This window comes from Staurois parvus, unplaced genomic scaffold, assembly GCF_062004578.1.
Source record: "Staurois parvus isolate SC_StPar_1 unplaced genomic scaffold, SC_StPar_1.0 ptg000019l, whole genome shotgun sequence".
Taxonomy (NCBI): Eukaryota; Metazoa; Chordata; class Amphibia; order Anura; family Ranidae; genus Staurois; species Staurois parvus.
This window is the reverse complement of record NW_028317815.1, coordinates 24,306,523-24,330,029: the sequence shown is the minus strand read 5'-3', so window position 1 is coordinate 24,330,029 and position 23,507 is coordinate 24,306,523. Positions and strand designations below refer to the sequence as shown.

The 23,507-nt window shown below is 39.3% G+C and overlaps 1 protein-coding gene across 2 annotated transcripts in view; it reads left to right on the top strand.

Moving 5' to 3' along the window:
• The window catches only part of HGF (hepatocyte growth factor), a 184,853-nt gene that overhangs the window by 138,705 nt on the left and 22,641 nt on the right, over positions 1 to 23,507 (top strand). For both annotated transcript variants that reach the window (XM_089685857.1, XM_089685861.1), the window contains exons 10-15: positions 1,057 to 1,159; positions 2,045 to 2,178; positions 4,771 to 4,809; positions 8,076 to 8,169; positions 9,880 to 9,954; positions 18,384 to 18,527. In XM_089685857.1, coding sequence (XP_089541983.1) covers positions 1,057 to 1,159; positions 2,045 to 2,178; positions 4,771 to 4,809; positions 8,076 to 8,169; positions 9,880 to 9,954; positions 18,384 to 18,527 — 589 coding nt within the window. The remainder of the gene's footprint in view (positions 1 to 1,056; positions 1,160 to 2,044; positions 2,179 to 4,770; positions 4,810 to 8,075; positions 8,170 to 9,879; positions 9,955 to 18,383; positions 18,528 to 23,507) is intronic.

Genomic DNA, 23,507 nt, shown 5'->3' with positions numbered 1-23,507 from the left:
AATCAACCTCACTATTTAGCTGTGTTCAGGCCAAGACCTGTTTTCTGATCAATAGGTTCATTTCTAGCCCAAGGCGCCAGTCGTTGTTAGTTCCCATGCTCCTGAATTCCTGTTTCTCTGGTTACCGACTTTAGCTTGTATTTTGACTATGCTTGTTCTCTGCCCAGCGTGACCTTTGGCCTGTTCCTGTTTGTGAAATTGCCTGTTGACTTTGTACCATTTTCTGGATCTATCACTGCTCAGCTGCCACCTGCACAGGTGTGTTCCAGTACACAACCTGGTATACCTACTCCAAATGTACAAAAAACACATAACATCTACTGTGCAGTTTGGCCACGATCCAAACCCTTTGCAAGATAAAACAGCTCCCATATTATTTTAATCTGTTTTTTTTCCTAGATTGTAAGCTCTAACGAGCAGGGCTCTCTGTTTCCTCTTGTACCAAATTGTATTGTAACTGTAATGTCTACCTTCATTTTGTAAAGCTGAGAAAACTGTTGGGCTATATAAATCCTGTATAATAATAATATTTAGTTGTTTGCCTGGAGATCAGCTTCAATATTGATTGTTTCCAACTGGATGGATAGATAGATAGATAGATAGATAGATAGATAGATAGATAGATAGATAGAAAGTTAGAGTAAAACTGTTATGTGTTTCTATGTTTGTAGTATACATTGATGTAATGAAAATGTAAAGAAGTTTGCTAAAGTACTGTATCTTTCCACTCTACCCACATATCAAATGAATAAAAGAAAAAAGATCAATGCTGAAAAAATATATACATACAATGCAGCTGGGTTTCTTTTAATGAAAAAAAGAAAAAAAGTTTTAATCCACTTGTATATTTATTCAGCTTTTTGGTCTTTTTTCCTAATCTTAATCGTGTTTGGTTTAAGTTGTAAAGCTTTTCTTCTCTTCTATTATGTAAAGCAAAAAACAACTGGTGCAGCTGCTGCACACATTCTCTTATGTTTGCCTTTGGATGGCTTGTTTTGTCAGCCTGCTTTCTTCTGGTTTTTCTTCCTATAATATAAATATTTTTGGCATTTTCAGAGTGTTACTATGGCAATGGCATCACCTATAGAGGCACAATATCTAGAACACGATTCAGACTACACTGTACCATGTGGGAGAAGAATATGGTTGATGTGCGAAGGTATGTGTAGAGATAGTATTAATAAAAGACTACTATTATAATAATGTTTTTTGGAAGCCACATTCTCACAAATTACCCACAGTACCACCTGCTATAGTTTGGTATGGCCACCCATCTATTTTGTTATACTGTCATACAATGTGTTATTATGCATTTGGGTTGATTTACTAAAGGAGTAGAGTATGTTTTTTTTGCAATGTTTATTCTGCACATTTATTTTCACTTAGTTTAGTGAATGTTGTAAAAAATCACTTTGCAAAGAATATTTAATCGCACGCAAAGAACGTAAAGAAATATGCATTTATACTTGCAAATGATGTAATAATTGAAGTCAGCAGAGCTTCTTCTCATTCAATAAACTAAGCAGAAATTCAGTTTCCTAAATAACAGCCTGCACTTCTTCTGAAAATCAATCCCATTGGGTCTAATTCTTTTCCTGCAAAATTGTCACTGAAATATCCTCAAAGACAAAGATATTCAAATGGCTTCAAAGAGATACGGTACGTATTCTTCTCAGGCTTCAATATACATTTATGTCAAAGCATATCATTTGTGGTAAAATGTCACAGTATTTTTGGCAAATACATTTTTGGCAAATACAACTTGTGTTAAAAAGATACCACACTTAAAAAATATCACACTCAAATAATGAGGGTCCATAAACCCAACAGGTAGCCTCAACTCTTACAATTAATCCTTAACTCAACCAATAACACTCATCCTAAGCCTAAGGTGAAATTTATAAAATCATGGCAACAAATGAATGATATAGCACACAATACTGTTAAAGTGATACTAGCAGCATACATGTTATCACTTAAAAAATGTGATAGCATAAAACATTTAGTACATGAAATCATAACAATTTGTGTCTTGTTATTATAGGCATACATTCAAGGAGCCAGATATATCCATGCTCCAAAAAAATTACTGTCGTAATCCAGACAACGATGCCCATGGACCGTGGTGCTATACAGACCATCCCTTAATACCCTGGGACTATTGTCATATTTCTAGATGTAAGCTTTTATTTGTTCTTTTGTTCTCAAGAAACAGTTGGCAATGAAAAAACAATTGAGCATTCCAAAAGATTCCTTTATACCTCTGTTGTACACTTAGTTAGGATATATCAGTTTGGGTGGCTTTAGCCATAAATACAGATATCAACAGATATATGCACCAGTAGAGAGGGAAAGATTGAAGATGTGGGTGAGGGAGCGTAGGATGGAGGAGGAGGGTGACCGGAAGAGTTGTGTGGGGATAGGGTCAAGGGGGTAAGTGGTGAGGCGGGCTTCTGAGAAGACTTTAGTGACCTCCTCAGTGGTAGCAAGGCTGAAGGAGCGGAGTGTTGAGGAGGTTATAGTGTGCGGGATGTTAGGTGTGGTAGGGGGTAGGGCGGTTGCGAGGTCAGAGGAGGGGAGAGTTGATGGGGTTATAGTGGGAGGGGAGGTAGGTTCAGCATTTGCTATGTCCTTATGGATTGCGTCGATCTTATTTTGGAAGTGATTGGCAATCTCGTGGGCGGTGAGTGAGGTACTGGGTGGGGGTGGGGGGGGGAGAGAGTAGGGAGTTGAAAGTGGAGAAGAGCCGGTGAGGACAGGTGGAGAGGGTGTTGATGAGGGTTACGAAGTAGGCTTGTTTGGCGGCGTGGAGGGAGAAGGAGTAGGTGAGGAAGGTAGATTTGTAGAGGGAGAATGCTCGAGGAGATTTGGTTTTGCGCCATAATCGTTCCAGCGCGTGACTGCGTTGTTTAAGATTTTTAGTGTGGTTGTTCTGCCAGGGTTGAAGCGGTCGGGGTCTAATTCTACGTGTGGTTAGGGGTGCTAAGGAGTCTAAGGCAGCTGACAGTGAGACGTTATACGCAGTAGTGGCCAGGTCAGGGCATGACAGTGGAAGGATGCTGTCGTACAGACGGTCAGCTGCAGAGTGGAGAGGGGCCGGGTTCACGTTGCGCAGCTTACGGCTGGTGATGGTTTGACATTTGGGGGGGAGGCGTTAGAGGATGGGGAGATGGAGAACATAATGAGGTTGTGGTCAGAGAGAGGGAAAGAGGTGTTAGTGAGGTTGTGGGGGGTGCAGAGATGAGAAAAAACGAGGTCCAGGGTGTTCCCGTTGGTGTGGGTGGAGGACTGTGTGCACTGTGTGAGTGCAAAAGAAGAGGTTAAGTGGAGGAGTTGGGATGTAGCCAGGTTGTTGACATTGGTAGGGATATTGAAGTCTCCAAGAATGAGGGTGGGTAGCTCAGAGGAGAGGAAGAAGGGTAGCCAGGAGGAAAAGTCATCAAGGAAGCGGGATACTGGTCCAGGAGGCCGATAGATTACTGCATTGCATTGCACTATTGTCTCATGTTCTGTCCCCCACTATAATATACAGCACTGAGTAAACCTTTTAGCGCTATATAAATACTGTATAATAATAATAATATAGATTCATGTGAGAAAAACAAAATTTTTTTTGTACTTTCTATAAATGTAATAAGCTGAGCATGCTGAATAAATGGAACAATACAAAGTGAGGTGGAACTGTCCCTCTCTTAGTTGGCTGTAGAAGTTAGTTTCACTTGGCAAAATACGCTCTAAACTCTGGATAAAAATCTTTCCCAACACTTAGTAGAAGTAGACTGGTATGTTTTACAGACTGTAGAATGGAACATTAAAGCAATAGAGGTGGGAGAGTTTAAAAAGCTTATGAAATTAATTCCAGATAAAGGGTGTTGTTATGTGAAAGAACACCGTGTAAGCATCACATTGTTCCACATAAAGCAAAAATGTATTTTGCTGTATTTACAGATGATGTGCCAACACTTTACAACTGGGAAAATATATATGAGCACAAACACTGAATAGTTTAAAGAAAAGTAAATAATACATTTTTTGTGGATCACAGTCATTGTTCTGGCCTGGTCTAACCTGAGTAGTGAATAAATTCTGATTGTGAGGGATCTGGGCTTAACTGGGTCAGATTAAGAGATTTTTTGTTATCAGTTGGGTCCCTTTTCTACATAAATGTGATACACCATAAATAGTAAGAGAATTGTATTTAGCTGCCTGATGCAGCATGATCATTGTGAGAAAAGCTGGATCCTTTGGACCTTCCTCATGTTCATTTAGTCAGTGCAGACTAGCTGGAATCAACTAGCGTAAGAGTTGGTACTTTAAAGGATATGTTCACCTTTTGACAAAAAATAATAAATGCACATTTTTTTGCAGGTAAAAAAAATGTGCATTTATTATTTTTTATTTTTGGAGCTTGTAAAGCATTGCACCAGTGATCAGCAGATCTGCTTAAACTAACAGGAAGAATCAATTAACTACCACAGTGCTCACAGCGCCATAGTAGTTCATTGAGAACTACAAGCCAACAGCTGCTAAGGCTTTTTGGGACTGACGTGTAGTTTTTGCATTCACAGAGGACTGAAATCTTGACAGGTAGCAGGGAAAGAAGATCCCCCACTATTTGTCAAAAATAGGGGGGGGGGCAAATTGTGATTTTTAAAGCCAATCAAAAATAATATAACAATCGGTTATATAATAGTTTCATAAAGTTTACTTGTAGAATGAGGCCTAAAAAAAGTTGTAAAGAAATATGTAACATTGTGAATTTTGTATTAGGTGTTGGAGATACCACCCCAACAATGACAACCATAGACAGTAAGTATTATTTATACTGGAACTTTATGATCATATTTGCATATTTATATGTGTAATATACATAAAATATTGTATATTTTGTTTGGCTCTGCCTTTTGTTGGGGTGAAGTAGCATATCTAGATGGATTAGAGACAGTTCCAAATCTCAGGTGCTGTCTGTCTGCTAGCAGGTAGAAATTTCTTTCTGTAGTCATAGGGACTGCAAGTATAGGGCAATCTCACTAAACAACCTAGGCTCCACTCCATTTAATCTAAAAAATAAAGGCTACAGTTATGTTTATAGCATTTAAAAATGTATAAGACCTATCAGATTGACAAGATGTTGCCCTGGCATTATATGAAGTTTCCATTACTACTACCTTAATTGAAGCAAATTATAAAACATTGTTAACCACTTGCCCTCTGGAAGATTTACCCCCTTTATGACCAGGCCATTTTTTGCTGTTCAGCACTGCACTATTTCAACTGGTAATTGCTCGGTTGTGCAATGCTGCACCCAAATTAAATTGATGTCCTTTTTTCACACAAATAGAGCTTAATTTTGGTGGTATTTGATCTCCTCTGTGGTTTTTACTTTTTGCGCTATAAACAAAAAAAGACTGAAAATTTAAAAAAGAAACCCGATATTTTTCACTTTTGGTTATAAAAAATATCCAATAAACTCAAAGTTAGTCATAAATTTAGGACAATATGTATTCTGCTACATGTCTTTGGTAAACAAAATCCCAATACATGTATATTAATTTCCATACATACATAGTTACATAGTTAGTCTGAAAAAAGACAAAAGTCCATCCAGTTCAACCATGAAAAAAAAAGTTATAATCCTATACCCACAGTTGATGCAGAGGAAGGCAAAGAACCCAGTAAAGCATGATCCAATATGCTCCTGCAGGGGAAAAATTCCTTCCTGATCCCCTGAGAGGCAATCGGATATTCCCTGGATCAACTTTACCTATAAATGTTAGTAACCAGTTATATTCTGTGTATCCAAGAAAGAATCCAGGCCTTTTTTAATGCAATCCACTGAGCTGGCCAGAACCAACTCTTGAGGGAGTCTATTCCACATTTTAACAGCTCTCACTGTGAAGAAACATTTCCATGTTTGGAGATTACATTTCTTTTCCTCCAGACTTAAAGAGAGAGTAAATTCAGTTCCTCTAATTTTTCGACGTAGCTGAGCTCCTCCATGCCTCTTATCAGGTTGGCTGCCCTTCTCTGTACTTTCTCTAGTTTCCCAATGTTCTTTTTGTGTTTTGGTGCCCAAAATTGAACTGCATATTCCAGATGAGGTATTACTAATGATTTGTACAGGGGTAAAATGATATCTCCCTCTCTGGAGTCTATACCTTTTTTAATACAAGAGAGGATTTTGCTCGCTTTAGAAACCGCAGCTTGGCATTTCATGCCATTATTAAGCTTGTGATCTACCAGAACTCCCAGATCCTTCTCCACCATTGATTCCCCCAGTTGCACTCCCCCTAGTATGTATGATGTATGCATATTCTTACCCCCCAAGTGCATAATCTTACATTTATCAACATTAAACCTCATTTGCCACATAGTTGCCCCCGGGGGGGGGCGGAGGTGCGTTCACACCCCAAAATAAGAAATGATATAAGATTACGTCGCTTTGCCCAGAGCCGCTGCTTGCCCGCAAAATGAGAGTAAGCAGTTGACAAGTAGTTAAAAGGAAAACCCGTACATTGTTTTTTATACTTTTATCAGAATAGTACAATGTTACCATAGTAACATTGTACTACTGTGTGGGGGTGATCAGTGATTTTTTTTTTACACTTTGTTTTGCAGGAGAAATAAAGATCATTTCTCCTGCAATGCAAAGCTTGCTGTCATGAACCTAACTCATTCATAAATTGTCATGAATGAGTTAGGTTTTTGACAGCTCAAGATAGTGATCTGTGATTGGCTGGAGCTGGTCACATGGTAAAGGGTGCTGTGATTGGTCCCATGTATTATGTGACAGCTGTGGGCCAATCATAGCTCACTAGGAAAAGAAGCGGAGCTGTTATGAATGAGATTGATTCATAACAGCTTTGCTTACATTGTGATCATGTGATCACATAGCGATCACATGATCACTGGGTCCCGTTCACCGGGATCTTCATTCCGCTGTCATAGGGGGGAGGAGCTCTGCGCACCATCTCGGGCATGCAGCGTCCCCCTGTGTTGGCACAGCCAGAGCGAAGTACGGTTACGTCGCTTTACCTGTAGTGGGTGGACGGACGGGCGGGCTGGAAGCGGTTAAGATGGTACTTGATCCCTACTTGGATTGCGAGGATGGATCCATCTGCTCCTGCAATCTGTTGCTGGCATTGTGGACAGGTGGGATCTATGTATCACATCTGGTGGCAATATCCGATAGCAAACAGTTTTTGGAATTGTATGTTTAATTTCATCAATTCAGTGATGAGAGTAAATATTCGCAGGTCCCCAGATATGAGAGTAAATGTTTGCAGATCCCCAGAGAAAGCCCTTTTTCATAAATTCCCAGATAATGTTCCCAGACAGTCCCATAAATTGATCTCCTATATGCTGTAAGTTGAGAGAATTACTATAGCTAGACACTGGAAGCAATCAGTTATTCCGCTTGACTATGCTAAGAATAAATTGAACTGGGTTATGATTAATGACAAACTCACCTGTATTATACACAATAATACTAGAAAATTTGACAAAACATTGGACTCGTGGATTCAATATATTTCTGTGCCTTAATGTCCCTCAACTTGACCCTCTCTTTCTCTTTTTCTATTCTCTTTTCTCCATTCTTCATTATTCTCTTTTTTGTCAGTTAGGGTGGATTAAGTTCCATCCATATTTGTTCTACAACATTGATCCTGTCTCAAAAGACAATTACTCTGTGTAATTTTAGGTCCATGAACAGTGGTTCTTTCCCTTTCCCTCCCCTACACTTCCTAATTTCCCCCCTCTTGGTTCCCTTCCCAGTTCCCTCCCTCTTCCCTTTCTCTTCCACTGTGCCAGTCCCCCATATATGTTCAGATAAGGGATGTGGACCTTGGATCAGATTCTCCAATAACTACTCTACAGAATCTATAGTTTCTTGTTGAATATTTTATGTCCAATTAACTTTGTTATTTGAGTTGTTTTACTATCTACACACTTTGATTTAATTTGTTTTGCTTGCTATTTGAAAATTGTTCAATAAAAACTATTGGAATAAAGAAATGTATAAGAGATATTTTTGTAAAAAAAAATGTTTTATTTGTTATGTTCTTTGATTTTAGATCCAGGATCTTGTGCCTCAACAAAACAGCTAAGGGTGGTAAACGGAAGTCCAGCACAGGGCAACAATGCATGGATGGTCAGTCTGAGATACAGGTAAATTCTAATATGTAGAATGAAAGGTCATTCAAGATAACTTTCAGCTTGCATAGTTACTCTCCATAGAAATTATATCAGTTATACTAACACAAGATGGTCTTGGGCATGTCTGCTGAGTATTGGTATTGGGTGGTGCTATAATCTGCTGAACATACCGGATTCCATTTAAAGGGGACTGTTTCTGTGGTCCACTGAGCATACAGAATTCCATTTCAAGGGGTCTCAAACTGTTTTTGACCTTACTTCTTTATGTGGGTCATATATGCCAGGTGATAGCGCAACTGGCGTTGGTGGAACACTGAAGGTGAAGGGTGGAAGAGTGGACATGTCTGGTGCAAAAATAGTACATTCAGTGATAGAAAGTAAAAGGTGTAGAGACTTATGCACTTGAGACTCTGCACATATACATTTATAGGTAAAGTTGATCCAGGGAATATCTGATTGCCTCTCAGGGGATCAGGAGGGTTTTTTTTTTCCCAATGGGATCAGGTTGGATTGTGCTTTTCTGGGTTTTTTTTCCTTCCTCTGAATTGGCTGTGGGTGTGGGATTGTAACTTTTTTTCTTTCTATGGTTGAACTGGATGGACTTTTGTCTTTTTTTGGTCAGACTGATTATGAAACTATTTAACATTTCTTTATGTACAAAATATGTTCTATAAACAATTGGTGGGCTACACAAAACCATGTAGTTTGGAGTGGAATGACCCCCTTTAAAATGTGTTTTAAATAAAAGCATAACTCCTAATAACTAAATAAGTTTGAATAAAGCATGAAGAGCATTTAAATTGCTCAAGCACGGGTGTTGCTAGGTGATATTTTAATCACAATACATGTACACAATTTCACACAGTATGCATCCTCATTGTTCACATATGACACATCCATTGTTGGTGACTTTTAGCAATGTAAGTACATACTGCTTTTACAGAATAAACCAACATTATTATAACAACTTGTGGCGTTTTTCTGACATGTAAAATAGCAGGCTTGCCTCCCACTTTCTCGTGCTTCTGCTCTTGCAGTCTTCGCCCTCCTCTGAGAATATCAAACAAGTATATACCAGTCATTACAATAATGTTGGCTATATCTGTAGGCAGTGGCTGCATTTCCAGAATCTTGGCAAGTGAGCCCACTGACTAATACATAGTTTGCTTTGAGCTATTAAAGATTAGAACAGGGCATAAGTGAATCAGATTTGCTTAGTTTAACCAGATGTTTGATCCCCTGTCAAAAACAGACCTACAGGAAACAAAAAGAAAGAAAAAAAAAAAGGAAAAGAAACAAGAAAAAATAAACAAGCATTTATATTATCCTGCTGTCTTTCCTTTGCAATAAAGATCAGCCGTAAATTAGTCTGGGATTTATCCAGTCAGGCTCTCTGAAGTTTTAAACATCTGTGTGATTTGGATTAACTGTGTAAAGCTAACCTCTTTCCTTTAATTGCTGCCCTTTTGGATTTTAGTACTGGAGTAAGAGTAACAAATCTCATGTTAGCCAGAGGTGAATTGAAACAAAATGCTTTTGTGCTCACATTCTTGGATAGCATCCATGACATGTCACATAAATGATAACCTTCCCTACACTCCCATATTTTTACATGTCAGATAAAAACTCTAGAGCAGGCACACAGTCTCCCTTCCTTGGTAGACAAATTGTTTAATATTTCACGTTCTATGTTTTCATCTTCTCATTCATTTTGTTTTGCAGGAACAAACATAAATGTGGAGGCTCTCTTGTAAACGAGAAGTGGGTTTTAACAGCAAGTCAGTGTTTTCTCTCTGGGTTAGTATTTCAAAAATGTAAATTTATCATTATAAAAATAGAAAAAACTCCTGCGCTCTTAGTACTCTATAACAGGGACGGACTGACAACTCATGGGGCCCCCGGGCAATAGGGGATCATGGGGCCCCTGTGTCCTTGCCCAAACTCAAAAAAGCCTATGAAAAAGGTACCAGAGGCATCTCATGGGGCCCCCTACTGACCCCGGGCCCTCGAGCAGTGCCTGAATTTCCAAATGGTCAGTCCGCCCCTGCTCTATAACAACTATAAAAAAATTATTGAATAAATCAGTAAAATAAGTCAAATTGAGTCATATTAAATCAGGAAGGCAGCTGCCACCCAACGGTGCAATCACTCCACTGTGTTAATGAATCTATATCAAATACTAGTGAAGCGCTTCCAAGATGACATAACAAATCAAATATCATATATCCTCATACCATACCCCTTTATCATAAACAGATCCTGAAAGTATTCAGTGTCATTTTGTGAATGTGCAAAAAAATACATATATAGCTCTTAAAGCATAAAAAAACTGAAAATGTGTAGTTCACTGTAAGAGCCCCATACACCATCGAATCTTCGTGCAATCCCCAATCGATATATATCAATTCTTGCCAGAACAGCAATATGACTTCCTTCAGTGTGAAAAAACCGTGCCCTTCACCACACCTCATGGGTATCTCCTCACCTTATATCATGGACCCCACTGCAAACAGAGGGTCACTTGCACTGTTCTGTTATACTTGAGACCTCGATCCTCTTCAGCATTCACCTGATCATTACTGTTCTCGGGTGGGGCGAAGAGGCGTCCCAAGCGGAAGTTATACTTGTCTAGGCAAGAAGAGGCAAGAATTGAAGAAGTGGGAGCAGGTACCTGTCAAAAGTGTACTGGGTGTGGAAGGGAGGAAGATGAGTGGTATTTTTACTTTTAAATTCACTCCTGTATCCGCCATTGTGCTCAGGGCCATCTGCATTTATACTTACTAGGCACAAAGGCTGATTCACTAAAGGATTTGAGAATGTTCACACAATAAACTGTGTGAATAATAACTTCAATTATCCAATCATCTGCAGATGAAATAAGTAAACAGGGACTTGCTTTTCACATGATTGGATAATTGAAGTTAATGTTCACACTTTTTGTTGTCCTCCAGTAATTTAGTAGTAATTTAGATAATTTTATTATCCTTTAGTAGATCAACCAAACAATATCTGAATGCACAAAAGTTCTGCTTGATGGATGCCGGTATCAATGCCCATGGACCGTTTTCCTAATGCTAAATACCCTTTAGGCATTACATTCAGCAACAGAGAAGAATCCAGAGCTGAACAATGTATCCTTGAGCAATGAAACTAAGCATACAGGAATACAGGATGCAGAAGAGAGTTCAACCAGAAACTGTCCTTACTAGGACAGTGAGGTTGAATGGGACTGTAGGCAGTATTCTATATGCTATAACAATAAAAGATCACAACTCTTATTGTTTGGTACTAACTTGGCTACACCTTTTTAATATCATGTTTTTAATAACTCTTTATTTTACATGCTAGCTTACTAATAATTTTAAAACATTTTATCTTAAATTAATATTACTCAAAACCCCAGCTTATTCACTACGACTCAAGCTGTACTTATTAACACAACACTTATCAACCATACTTAATTAACCATACAGCTTGTTTAAATTAACATACTTACTCAATCTACCATCATTGAAGATGATACTTACCAATAATAATTGGCCGCAATGAAAATAAAGGGGCGGGTGCGAGGGGAGCACCACAGAGATGCCTCCCAGGTTTCTGTTTTTTCTGTTAACGGACCCATTTTTATAGCCCTCTCCTCTCTCTAATTCTTCTCCTGATTGGTCACTTTTTCTTCCAGGAATGTCCAGGGTTAGTGGGGGGCCATTTTCTAGAATCTTCCCCATTCTATTAGTATACCATGGAGGGGGAGTGGCTTAAAACTGTGCAGGTGTAGTGGGGGCGCTAAAAATTTTCTAGAGGCTTCCCTATTATATTAGTAAACCTTGGGGGAACTTGAAACTTTAACGTTTTTTTCTCCTTCTCGCACCAATGGGGGACTAAAAACCCTACTGACCTTCTAGAATGTTGCTCCACTGTATAAATACAGTGGGGGGACTTGAGACTTTATTTCCCCTGCCACAGTTTCATAAGAAAAGGGGGGCCCCCATTAAATCCCCCTTTTATTTTCCTATTCCAGTAAATAAAGTGGACATGTGTTTACTTTGAATGTCCAATTAAGTATGAAGATAATTTAAAAAAAAACTGAAATGATTGGTTGATTGCCAACACATCTTTGCAGCTATTACTAAACTCAGTGAAAAATTGTTCAATTTACTTTTGAACATTCACTTTACTAAGTGAACAGCTTCTACTACCTTAAGTAATCAAAATAGATCTGTGGGAATTTCAGGTGCTAAAGGGGGCTGAAGCTGGCCATTCATGGATCGAAATTTGGCTGGTTCAACAGGAACTGGCCTGAGATTTGAGCCATGTATGGGCAGGCTGATTGGATCCAAGTTGATTACTCGATCAACTTAGGAACCTCCGGCCTGTTAGATTTTGCTGCATGCGATTATTTCTGGCAGCTATAGCTGCTAGCATTAATCATAATGTTCTTCAAACCAGTGATATACTGCATATGTATATCCATCGCTAGGTAACCCAAACCAACCAAGTAAAAAATTCCAAATAATTAAATGTGACAGCAGCACTCACTGATATTGCACGGATTATTATTCTCCAAACAAATCTTAACCTCCTTGGCGGTATTCCCGAGTGTAGCTCGGGGTAACATTTCAGTACCACAAACGGTAACCCCGAGCTACACTCGGGAATACCATGCGGCACTGCTCCGGCATTTGTTCTTCACTTACCTTACCCTGCGCTCCCACGATGTGTCCCCTGCAGCATCCCCGGCCATCTCCCCCGGCCGATGCCGGCATCCGGCTTCTGTGTCCTGTCCCTGTGACGTCGGGACGTACAGGCGCCGCTGGCGGCGGGAAATTTAAAAATTTTAAAAAATGTATTTTTTTTTTTTTACATTTTACATAGTAAAACATTGCTGTCTCAACCAATTTCACATACATCTTGTCCCTAATGCTTTGTCCTGCGCCCTGCCTGCATTTTGTCTGTTCTTTCTGCCTGGAAACTGAGAAATGTCCATGGCGTCCAAAAAGTGTCCCTTTAGGTCAAAAGCGGTTTAGATCAGCTAGGAGAACAGCGATAGTAAATCAGAACCACTTGCAGAATTGAGTGATAATGATTCGTGGGGAAATTCGTCATCAGACACTGAAAACGATTTTGCGACTGAGCTCAGCAATGTGCGAACTTGGCGCTATATTTCACATTTCAGTGTTTTTGGTTTGATTATATTATTGAATTAAATGTATTATTATTATATTATTATTTTTTATGATTATTTATTAAATTATAATTTATGATTACGTGTTTCAAGTTTTATCATCCCCGGGATGATTACTAGACTCTTGTTCGGACAGGTTTCAGTGAGTTATTCCTAAAAATTACAGGCCTACAATAAAAAAACTACATATTTCCATGCAAAAAAATGGTACCGCTTTCAGCACCAAAAATCGGAAAGAATCATACTGCCAAGGAGGTTAAAAAGATAAAATGTTGTGTTGTCATAAACATTCCTCAAAAAATAAATCACAACACAAAATAAATAAATCAATAAAAGTCCCAGAGTGTAAACTGTGAAAGTCTGCCATGAATAAAAATTTTGATACATCCAAAGTGCACCAGCCACTATGTGAAAAACGAGGCTGCTTACCTGAAGTTTAGATCTCACATAATAAGAGGTCTAAAACTGCATGTGAATGGGACAAAACCCCACAGGGATGGATGGATGACCCCACACCACTTGGTCTCTTCAGCTATCAATACCTCAGATCCTCCTCCTCCGAATGGAAAGATACAAACATAAAGCAATAAGAGCATTAAAAAAAAAACACACTGCCAGTGCTCCGCTATTCTCAACCCGATGTATGTTTTGTTCAATGGAACATTGTCCTGGGGCATTAAAGTTTCTGGCGGTGCGTCTTTTTAATGCTTGCATTGCTTTGTGTTTATACTTTTCCATTCGGTTTTGAATTGATCAACAGTGCTTCACTATAGGATGTCTTTTTTCCTTTTTTTGGTATGTTCCTGTGGTGATGAAACAAAGAATATTGAATGAATTTGAGGTCATCCTGTGGCTTAATATCTGGATGAGGAGGATCCGAGGTATTGATAGCTGAATAGACAAAGTGGTGTGGGGTCATCCATTTAATTATTGTGTTCTGCCAACCTGGAAAGGCTCCCCATGCTCCCCCACTGGTGATTATGATATTGCTGTGGGAGGCATTCAGTGTTGATGGGAGCACAGAGTGATTTTCTTTCCCTCCAGACGTGGTCAGACCTTTATATCTCATAATCTGCAACTGTGAGGCATTTCCATTTTGCATGGAAGATCTTCCTGACAGAGAACTGGGAATTGCTAGGACTAAGGTTTTAAGTAATCACCCACTAGTGCAGAGGCTGCCAGCACACACAGAGACAGGCACACTGACACAAAGGACAGTCTGGGGGATGCATTTTTTGCGGTTTATTTTAGGTAACTTGGATGTGGTGTAGGGGTAGTATGGGATATTCTGGAATCACTAACAGAAACAAGAGGACACACTTCCTATGTTGCAAACTTCCAGAACGCCATCTTCTGCTCATTTCAGAGTAAAATCTCCCTGTGAGAGACTAGTAGAATCCAGAGGTACTTGACCCAAGGTAAACTAGAGGAGACTATTATATGAACCTTTCAAGAGAGGAACTATTTAGCCCAAGCCTAATATAATGTCTTTCCACAAAACTGAAGGAGACTAGTTGGTACATGGTCCTACAATTCCAATAGTACACAGCCACCAGGATCTTGTAGTAAAGCAGTACTCACAAGGCTAGAAGAGCAGCTGTTCCCATTCAGCTTTATGCAAGGGCATTCCAGTGAGACTATGTGGACAGGATCCTCAGGTGAAATCTCGAGGTGTCAGAGAGAGAACTTCCAGATGTAGCCCCCCCCCAGCTCTGCTTACCCAGAACCTCGATGAACAGCAGCTTGAAACAGCAGAATGGCTTGAGGAAAGGGGTAGCCACCCCCTACCTAACCATGCGGAATCCCTTCAACAGGATGACACTGCTGTTCTAAAGCTCAGACTATTTATGTGCTCCTCAGTCACTTTCTGGGCACACCTCCCCAGGGATTGGCTGCAGCGCCATAAATATTGCTGCCCATTTGCCTTGCTCCACTCCTATGTTTCAGAACTTTCTAGAAGGCAGGAGAGAGCAGTGAAACCTGCAGCCTAAATTTACCAAACATCCTAGCAACCCAAAAAGTTCAAATAATCAACAATGTCCAAAATAATGAATCACCAAGTGAATCCACCACCAAAAATGGTTAAATAGAATTCACCAGAGTAATGTGCTGATTGTTGAAAAACCAGCATATAGTACTTGTTACTCTGGGAGCAATAAATAATATGGTGACAGCAACACTGAAGAAATGAGGGATGAACTCCAACAGATGATATGCTGCAAAGCTGAAAATCCACTCCAAAGGTGATTTAGTATCCAAACTGAGAGATGATCAGACCGTCACTCGAAAGAAAAAGTGAACAATCATGGTGCAGTATGTTTTAAAAAGCATCAAACTTTAATGAAGAAATGCACTTACAAGCAAGGTGTCCAGGCTGACACCAGTATAGACAGCGTGTGAAATGAATACAAGCGACTCAGACCCAGCTAAACATGCACATGCAAAGTACAAACAGACCAGGAGTGTTCTGAATGTCACATCCAAAGGCATATGGGATGTGGTGCCTTTTGGTCTTCCCCCTCTTTACCTTAAAGTGGTTCTAAACCCTAACAATTTTTTACCTTAACCTCCCTAACGGTATTCCCGAGTGTAGCTCGGGGTAAAATGTCTGTACCAAAAGCGGTAACCCCGAGCTACACTCGGGCTTACCATGCAGCGCTGTATAGGGAGTCCCTGCAGCACTTACCTTGTCCTTCGCTCCAGCGATGTGTCCCCTGCAGCGTCCCCGGCCATCTCCTCTGGCAGATGCCGGCATCCGGCTCCTGTGTTCCAGTCCCTGTGACGTCGGGACGTACGGGCGCCACCAACGGCGGGAAATTTGAAAATTTTAAAAAAATGTCATTTTTTTTCAAAACGATTTTACATAGTAAAACCCATTTCAACCCATTTCACATACATTTTGTCCCTAGACCTCTGTCCTGTCCCCTGTCTGCATTTTGAATGTTCTTTCTGCCTGGAAACTTAGAAAAGTCCATGGCGTCCAAAAAGTGTCCCTTTAGGTCAAAAGCGGGTTTAGATCAGCTAGAGAACAGCGATAGTAAATCAGAACCACTTGCAGAATTGAGTGATAATAATTCGTGGGGAAATTCGTCATCAGATACTGAAAACGATTTTGCGACTTTGCTCAGCAATGTGTGAACTTGGCACTATATTTCAAATTTCAGTGTTTTTGGTTTGATTATATTATTGAATTAAGTGTAATATTATTATATTATTATTTTTTATGATTATTTATTAAATTATAATTTATGATTTTGTGTTTCAAATTTTATCATACCCAGGATGTTTAATAGACTTTTGTTCGGACAGATTTCAGTGAGTTATTCCTAAATATTACAGCCTACAATAAAAAAACTACATATTTCCATGCAGAATAATGGTACCGCTTTCAGCACCAAAAATCTGAAATAATCATACCGCTAGGGAGGTTAATGCAATCCTTGCATTAGGGTAAAAAATGTATAGGTATCAGAATCCCCCCTCACCACCCTCTTTTTCACTTTTCACTTTTACTTACCTGAGCACTCATTTGATCCAGTGCTGTGCACACCTCCAGCTCTTCTCTCCACTCAGGTCTCGCTGACTTGGCTGGGGCACTGGGAGCCATTGGCTCCTGTTGCTGTCAATCAAAGCCTGTGACGAGGGAGCAGGGTTTGGGGCCGAGTCCCACTGTCTGTGTCAATGAACACAGCATTGGGGCTCGGGAGCAAGTATGCACAAGTGCCCCCATGGGAAACAACTTACTATTGGGGCACTGGACGAAGAGGAGGAGTCAGGAGCACCAGCAGGAGATCCAAGAAGAGAAAGTTTGGGGCCACTCAGGTAAGGTAAGTATGAACATGTTTGTTATAGAAAAAAAGTAACCTTTACAACCACTTTAAGTAATCAGCACTAGTGTTTGTTGCAATTTTCTCTCCCAGCATGAGGACAGGCATGTCATGTAGATCAATGTTAGCAATGGATTGAATGTTGCTTGCAACACTTTAATCAGCATGACATGAAGTCAAACTGAACAAACACAGAAGTACAAATTTGTGCTAAATGCCCCCTTGTGATTTTTGTCTGTAATTAGTCAGCCACTTGTTATTATAGAGGACACTTTTACACATGGCAGTAGCATAGAAGCTGCAGGATGACAAATGCATTTAAATGTAAGGTTCTATTCAAATTGCATCATGTACGTTTAACAGGTTTATGAAATGCATTATTTATGTGGTGGTATTGTAACCTGTACTTAAAGTGGAACTTCACTCTCCCAATCAACACTGAATCTTTTTTAATCCTTACGCTGATAGCATTAATACATAGATAGGGAGGTATATCATATTTACTTGTTTTAAACTTTTTTTTAATTTCTGGGGTTATTTCCTGGTTTCCAGGCCTAGATAAATAATGTCATACATCTCAGGAATCTTCAAGAGTGGAGGAGAGGTTTTCTTATCTAAGCACACCCTCCTGCCTAAGCTAAGGAAAGATGGATTCCAGAAAGTAAAACGCTACTGCCCTTGTTCAAGATGGCCACAGCCAGAAATGCTAGGGGGTGTTTTTCAAGTAATTTCTCAGCAAAATAAAGCATGGAGATGTGGGTAGATGGGGAAGAGTGCTTTGAATATTAAAAATGAATTAATAGCATTTTTGGTGTGTGGTGCTTGGATGCAGTACAGTTCCACTTAAATACTTTATAAGTCACAGACTGAGGAAAGTATGCAGCTTCTGAAATAAGAACTCTAAGTCTGAGTGCCTGTTCCCATGAAGGTAATGAAGCCAATAGAACAGCATTACAGTTAGCCAGCTAATGTTTCCAAATGAAGCATATATATATCCGTCTCACCTTCTTTAGTTTTATACAATTATATTAAATGAGTTTCATTATAAATACTGGAGGAAGGTAATGACAAGGTATTGTTCATATTGACTATAAGTTCAGCAATTTTTTACTACATTATTACAAAATAGCTGAGAACTAATTGGCTGCTAGTGGCAACACACATCTGAAACGTCATTGCAGAAATATATATATTTATATCTTATTTATCTATAGGAGTTCTGACCTCAGCGACTATGAAGCATGGCTGGGAGTCCAAAACATCTACAGGAGAACACAGGACCATAGGCAAATATTCACTATTTCACAGCTTGTTCATGGACCAACGGGATCAAACCTTGTTCTTTTAAAACTTTCCAGGTGAGTTAAGGGAAATGTTTATAATTCAAAGATTATCATCACTTTTATTTCTAGTTTACATCTATGTATTTGTAATGATGGTGATATAAGGTATGAACACATGGACTCTAATTTTGCATCTGATCCAGGGAAAGGGAGCAGAGAGTGTCAGTATACAAAAAGGAGCAGTAGGAAATAGTAACAATTTAAAAATGTATATGTAAATAACCTATTGTGTCAATGTTTTATTCACATGACATGTGGCCAATACAAATCATTTGTGCTGTCCTTACTCCATTGCAGCAGTGTTAAACCATAACCTAACTTGCTTCATTAAAATGGGACATGTCTCACACCTGTTTCACATCCAGTATAATGAAAACTTATGGTGCCCCCCTCCCTATATTGAAGAAAAATATATTTGAAATATATTTTAAAAATATACTCTTCCCAAATATATTGACATATATTTGAAATACTACAATGTTGGCCATATTCAATATATTTCAATAAATATATATATATATATATATATATATACTGAATGTTGAAATGTGTTTTTATTACAAAATATATGAAAATATTTAAAAAAATAAATTTAAAATATACTGTATGTCTTTATAAATACAAATATGTAAAAATATATGTTAAAATAACTTTTTTATATGTTAAAAAAAATCTGAAAAATATATTTTTAAAAGTATATTTTTTTAATATATTCTTCAGATTTTTTTTACATTAAAAAAGTAATTTTAACATATATTTTTACATATATTTGTAAATGCATTCCAAAAATGTAGATTTGTATTTTTAAAGATGTACAGTATATTTGAAATTTATTTTTTAAAATAGTTTTCATATATTTTGTAATAAAAATGCATTTCAACATGCAGTGTGTATATATATATATATATATATATATATATATATATATATATATATATATATGTATGTATATATGTATGTATGTATTGAAATATATTTTGAAATATATTGAATATGGCCAAAATTGTAGTATTTCAAATATATGCCAATATACTTGAGAAGAATATTTTTAAAATATATTTCAAATATATTTTTCTTCCATGTGGGCCTTTGAGTGGTGTGTCTGGTGAGCCTGGTGCAACTGGCATTACTGTAGTAAAGTTTGATTATAAACTTAAAAAACATCCAAGTCCATGTGTATTTTAATTGCTCATCCTATGTCTGGTAAATAGAAAAAATACTGTTCTCCATCATTTTCTTGCATCTGGTACTTTTCCACACTGAATGATTTCCAGTGTCATTTAACTGACGTCCTGTGAGCTCAGGCCATTATGGACACATCTTCATGCATGCAGTATAACACCAACCTGGACATCAGCTGGGGGGACAACAACTGAAGATGGGTTTTAAGTTAGCAGTGGCAGTGAGTGCATCATTAAGCACTCACCAAGATAAAGGTGGTCTGTAGTTAATTCTACTACTTTTGAAGCTATAGTTAATATTTTAGCTATTTAGCCAGACGCCACAAGTTATTATTAATACTATAGCTGGTCCAGTCCTGTTAAAAAAAATGTAAATTGTTGTTATTAAATGTGAAATCCATTGCTCATCTGTGAGTGGTAGTTCCCACTTTGTATAAACTCATCTTAGAAACTATCGTACTATTTTCAGAGTCAATTTATTTTCTTTAAGAGTCTCAGCTTGGAGACAGATCATTAAAATACAGTCATATTATGTCTAGGTGTAGGGAACATATGTTTTTCATAAAAGACATACCAGTGAGCCTCTGTTCCTTAAATGTACAAATGTAGCCCCACTCACAATGTACCTTAATGGTGATGATTAGTATGCTTTTTCATCAGCTGCTGAGGATGTGACTTACTCATAGAACACGTATTACTCAAACATTAAAAAAGGCTTTAACCACTTGCCTACTTGGCGCTTTTACCCCCTTTCTGCTCAGGCCAATTTTCAGCTTTCAGTGTTGTTGTGCTTTGACAATTGCGCTGCGTGCAACACTGTACCGATATGTATGTAAAAAATTTTTATTTTTTCACAAAAATAGTGCTTTCTTTTGGTAGTTTTTAATCACCACTGGTTTTTGTATTTTTTGCACTATAAACGAAAAAAGACCGAAAATGTAAAAAAAAAAGTTTTTTATTGTTTCTATTATACAATTTAGAAAACAGGTAATTTTTTCCTTCACTGATGTGCGTTGATGAGGCTGCACTGATAGGCGGCACTGATGGGCACTGATCAGCAGCACTGATGATCACTGATGAGGTGGCACTGATAGTCAGCACTGATGGGCACTGATATACTGCACCGATGAGGCGGCACTGATGAAGTGGCACTGGTGGGCATTGATGAGGAGGCACTGATGAGGCTTCACTGATGTGCAGCACTGATGGGCACTGATAGGTGGCACTGATGGACACTAATATTTATCACTGAAGAGCAGTGACTGGCGGCACTGAATGGCAGCACTGACAGATGGCACTGACTGATGGCACAGACTGCTGGCACTGATAGGAAGCACTGATGGGCACAGATTGGAAGCACTGCTGGGCACTGATGGGCAGCACTGTTGGGCACTGATGGGTAGAACTGCTGGACACTGATGGGCAGCACTGCTGGGCACTGATGGGAACTTTTGTGGCTGCACTGATAATCAGTGGCTTGGAGGAAAGTACTGCTGATAACAGGCAAGTGTATTTACATGGTGTTAGCTGTGATTGGACACAGCTGATCACATGGTAAAAGGACAGAGCACTGGGTGCATGCCGCTTGGGGCACATTCTGGCAGGACGTCATAAGACTTCCTCCCAGAACTGGATGAGCGCGCTGTAGCTGTCATTCGGTTATAGTGCGGTCAAGAAGTGGTTAAAGTAGTACACAAATGTGCAAAGAGGCAATTTTACAAAAGCATATTGTTAGATTATGTTCAAGTATTTATGTGTTATGGATTGTTAGGATAAGACATTTACATCAAATATTATATACTTTACAATAATGTATAATTATGAATTAACATTTCCAATGCATTTAAAAGAGCCTACAAGCTACAGTAATATAAGAGTACCTGTTTTCAAAGACGAGTATATTTCTTTAATTATGTTGTTTTATACAGGATAGGGCATAGTTAAACTGAAAACTGATAGCACAAGAACAATTGTGATTATAGCTCTTTAGACTGAAGAAGTACAGCAGCAAACTTTCTATAAACCGGGGTAAATTTACTGAATTTTTTTTTCAAATAGTGCAGAGAGTATATACCCTTTTCAAACAACAATACCACCCAGTACCTCCACCCAGTACTTCACTCACTGCTCACGAGATTGCAAATCATTTAAAAAACAAGATTAACGCAGTTCGTAGGGGCATCGCCACTGCACAGACATCCATCCCACTTAGCATACCTTATACTAAACCTCCCTCAACACTTTCCTCTTTTGACCTTGCTACTACCGAAGAGGTCACTAAGGTTTTCTCAGAAGCCCGTCTCACTACCTGCCCCCTGGATCCTGTCCACTCACAACTACTACGGTCACCCTCTTCTTCCATCCTATGCTCCCTCACTCACATCTTCAATCTTTCCCTCTCTACTGGTGCCTTCCCCTCCCCTCTAAAGCATGCGCACATCACTCCCATACTTAAAAAGCCCTCCCTGGACCCCACCAACCTGAACAACTTAAGACCCATCTCCCTGCTGCCATTTACCTCTAAACTCCTAGAACGCTTAGTCTACAATCGCCTGAGCTCCCACCTCACCGACAACAACCTTCTTGACCTTTTACAGTCTGGCTTTCGCTCACTACACTCCACTGAAACTGCCATACTAAAACTCACTAATGATCTACTAACAGCTAAAACCAATAGCCACTACTCCGTACTCTTACTACTTGACCTCTCTGCGGCTTTTGATATGGTTGACTATCCCCTCCTCCTCAAAAAACTCCACTCTCTTAGTCTCAGAGACTCTGCTCTCTCCTGGTTCTCCTCCTACCTATCGCAGCGCTCCTTCAGCATTACTTATAACTCTGGCTCCTCCTCATCACTCCCTCTTTCTGTAGGGGTCCCTCAAGGTTCTGTCCATGGACCCCTTCTCTTCTCCATCTACACCTCCTCCCTTGGTCACTTGATAAACTCCCATGGCTTTAAGTACTATCTCTATGCTGATGACACACAAATCTATCTTTCTACCACTCACCTCACCCCTTTAGTCTCCTCTCGCATTACTAACCTACTAAGCGACATATCGGCATGGATGTCACTCCACTTCCTCAAACTTAATCTTTCCAAAACTGAGCTCTTAGTATTCCCCCCAGCCTGTGCCCCCTCCCCTGACTTCTCCATCAAGATCAATAACACAATCATCATTCCCTCCCCTCATGCCAGGGTGCTAGGTGTAATCCTAGACTTCCATCTGTCCTTTCACCCCCAAATCCAATAATTGTCCAATTCTTGTAGACTTCACCTCCGCAACATCTCCAAGATATGACCATTCCTAACCTCGGAAACCACTAAGCAACTTATTCACTCCCTTGTTATATCTCGCCTTGACTATTGTAACTCTCTCCTCATTGGCCTACCGAATCGCAGGCTATCCTCTCTTCAGTCTACCATGAATACTGCTGCCAGACTTATCCACCTTACTAACCATTCTGTATCTACCACCCCTCTCTGCAAATCCCTCCACTGGCTTCCCATTGCCCAACGGATAAAATTCAAAAAAATTAACAATAACGTATAAAGCCATTTATAAATCTGCCCCAAATTACATCAACGATCTTGTCTCTAAATATCACCCAAACCGTACTCTCTGCTCGTCGCAAGACCTCCTGCTCTCTAGCTCCCTTGTCTCCTCCTCCCATGCTCGTCTCCAGGACTTTGCCAGAGCTTCCCCCATCCTCTGGAACTCTCTACCCCAATTTGTCAGACTATTGCCTACTCTGCTCACTTTTAGGTGATCTCTGAAAACCTATCTCTTCAGGGAAGCCTATCCTGCACTCAGCT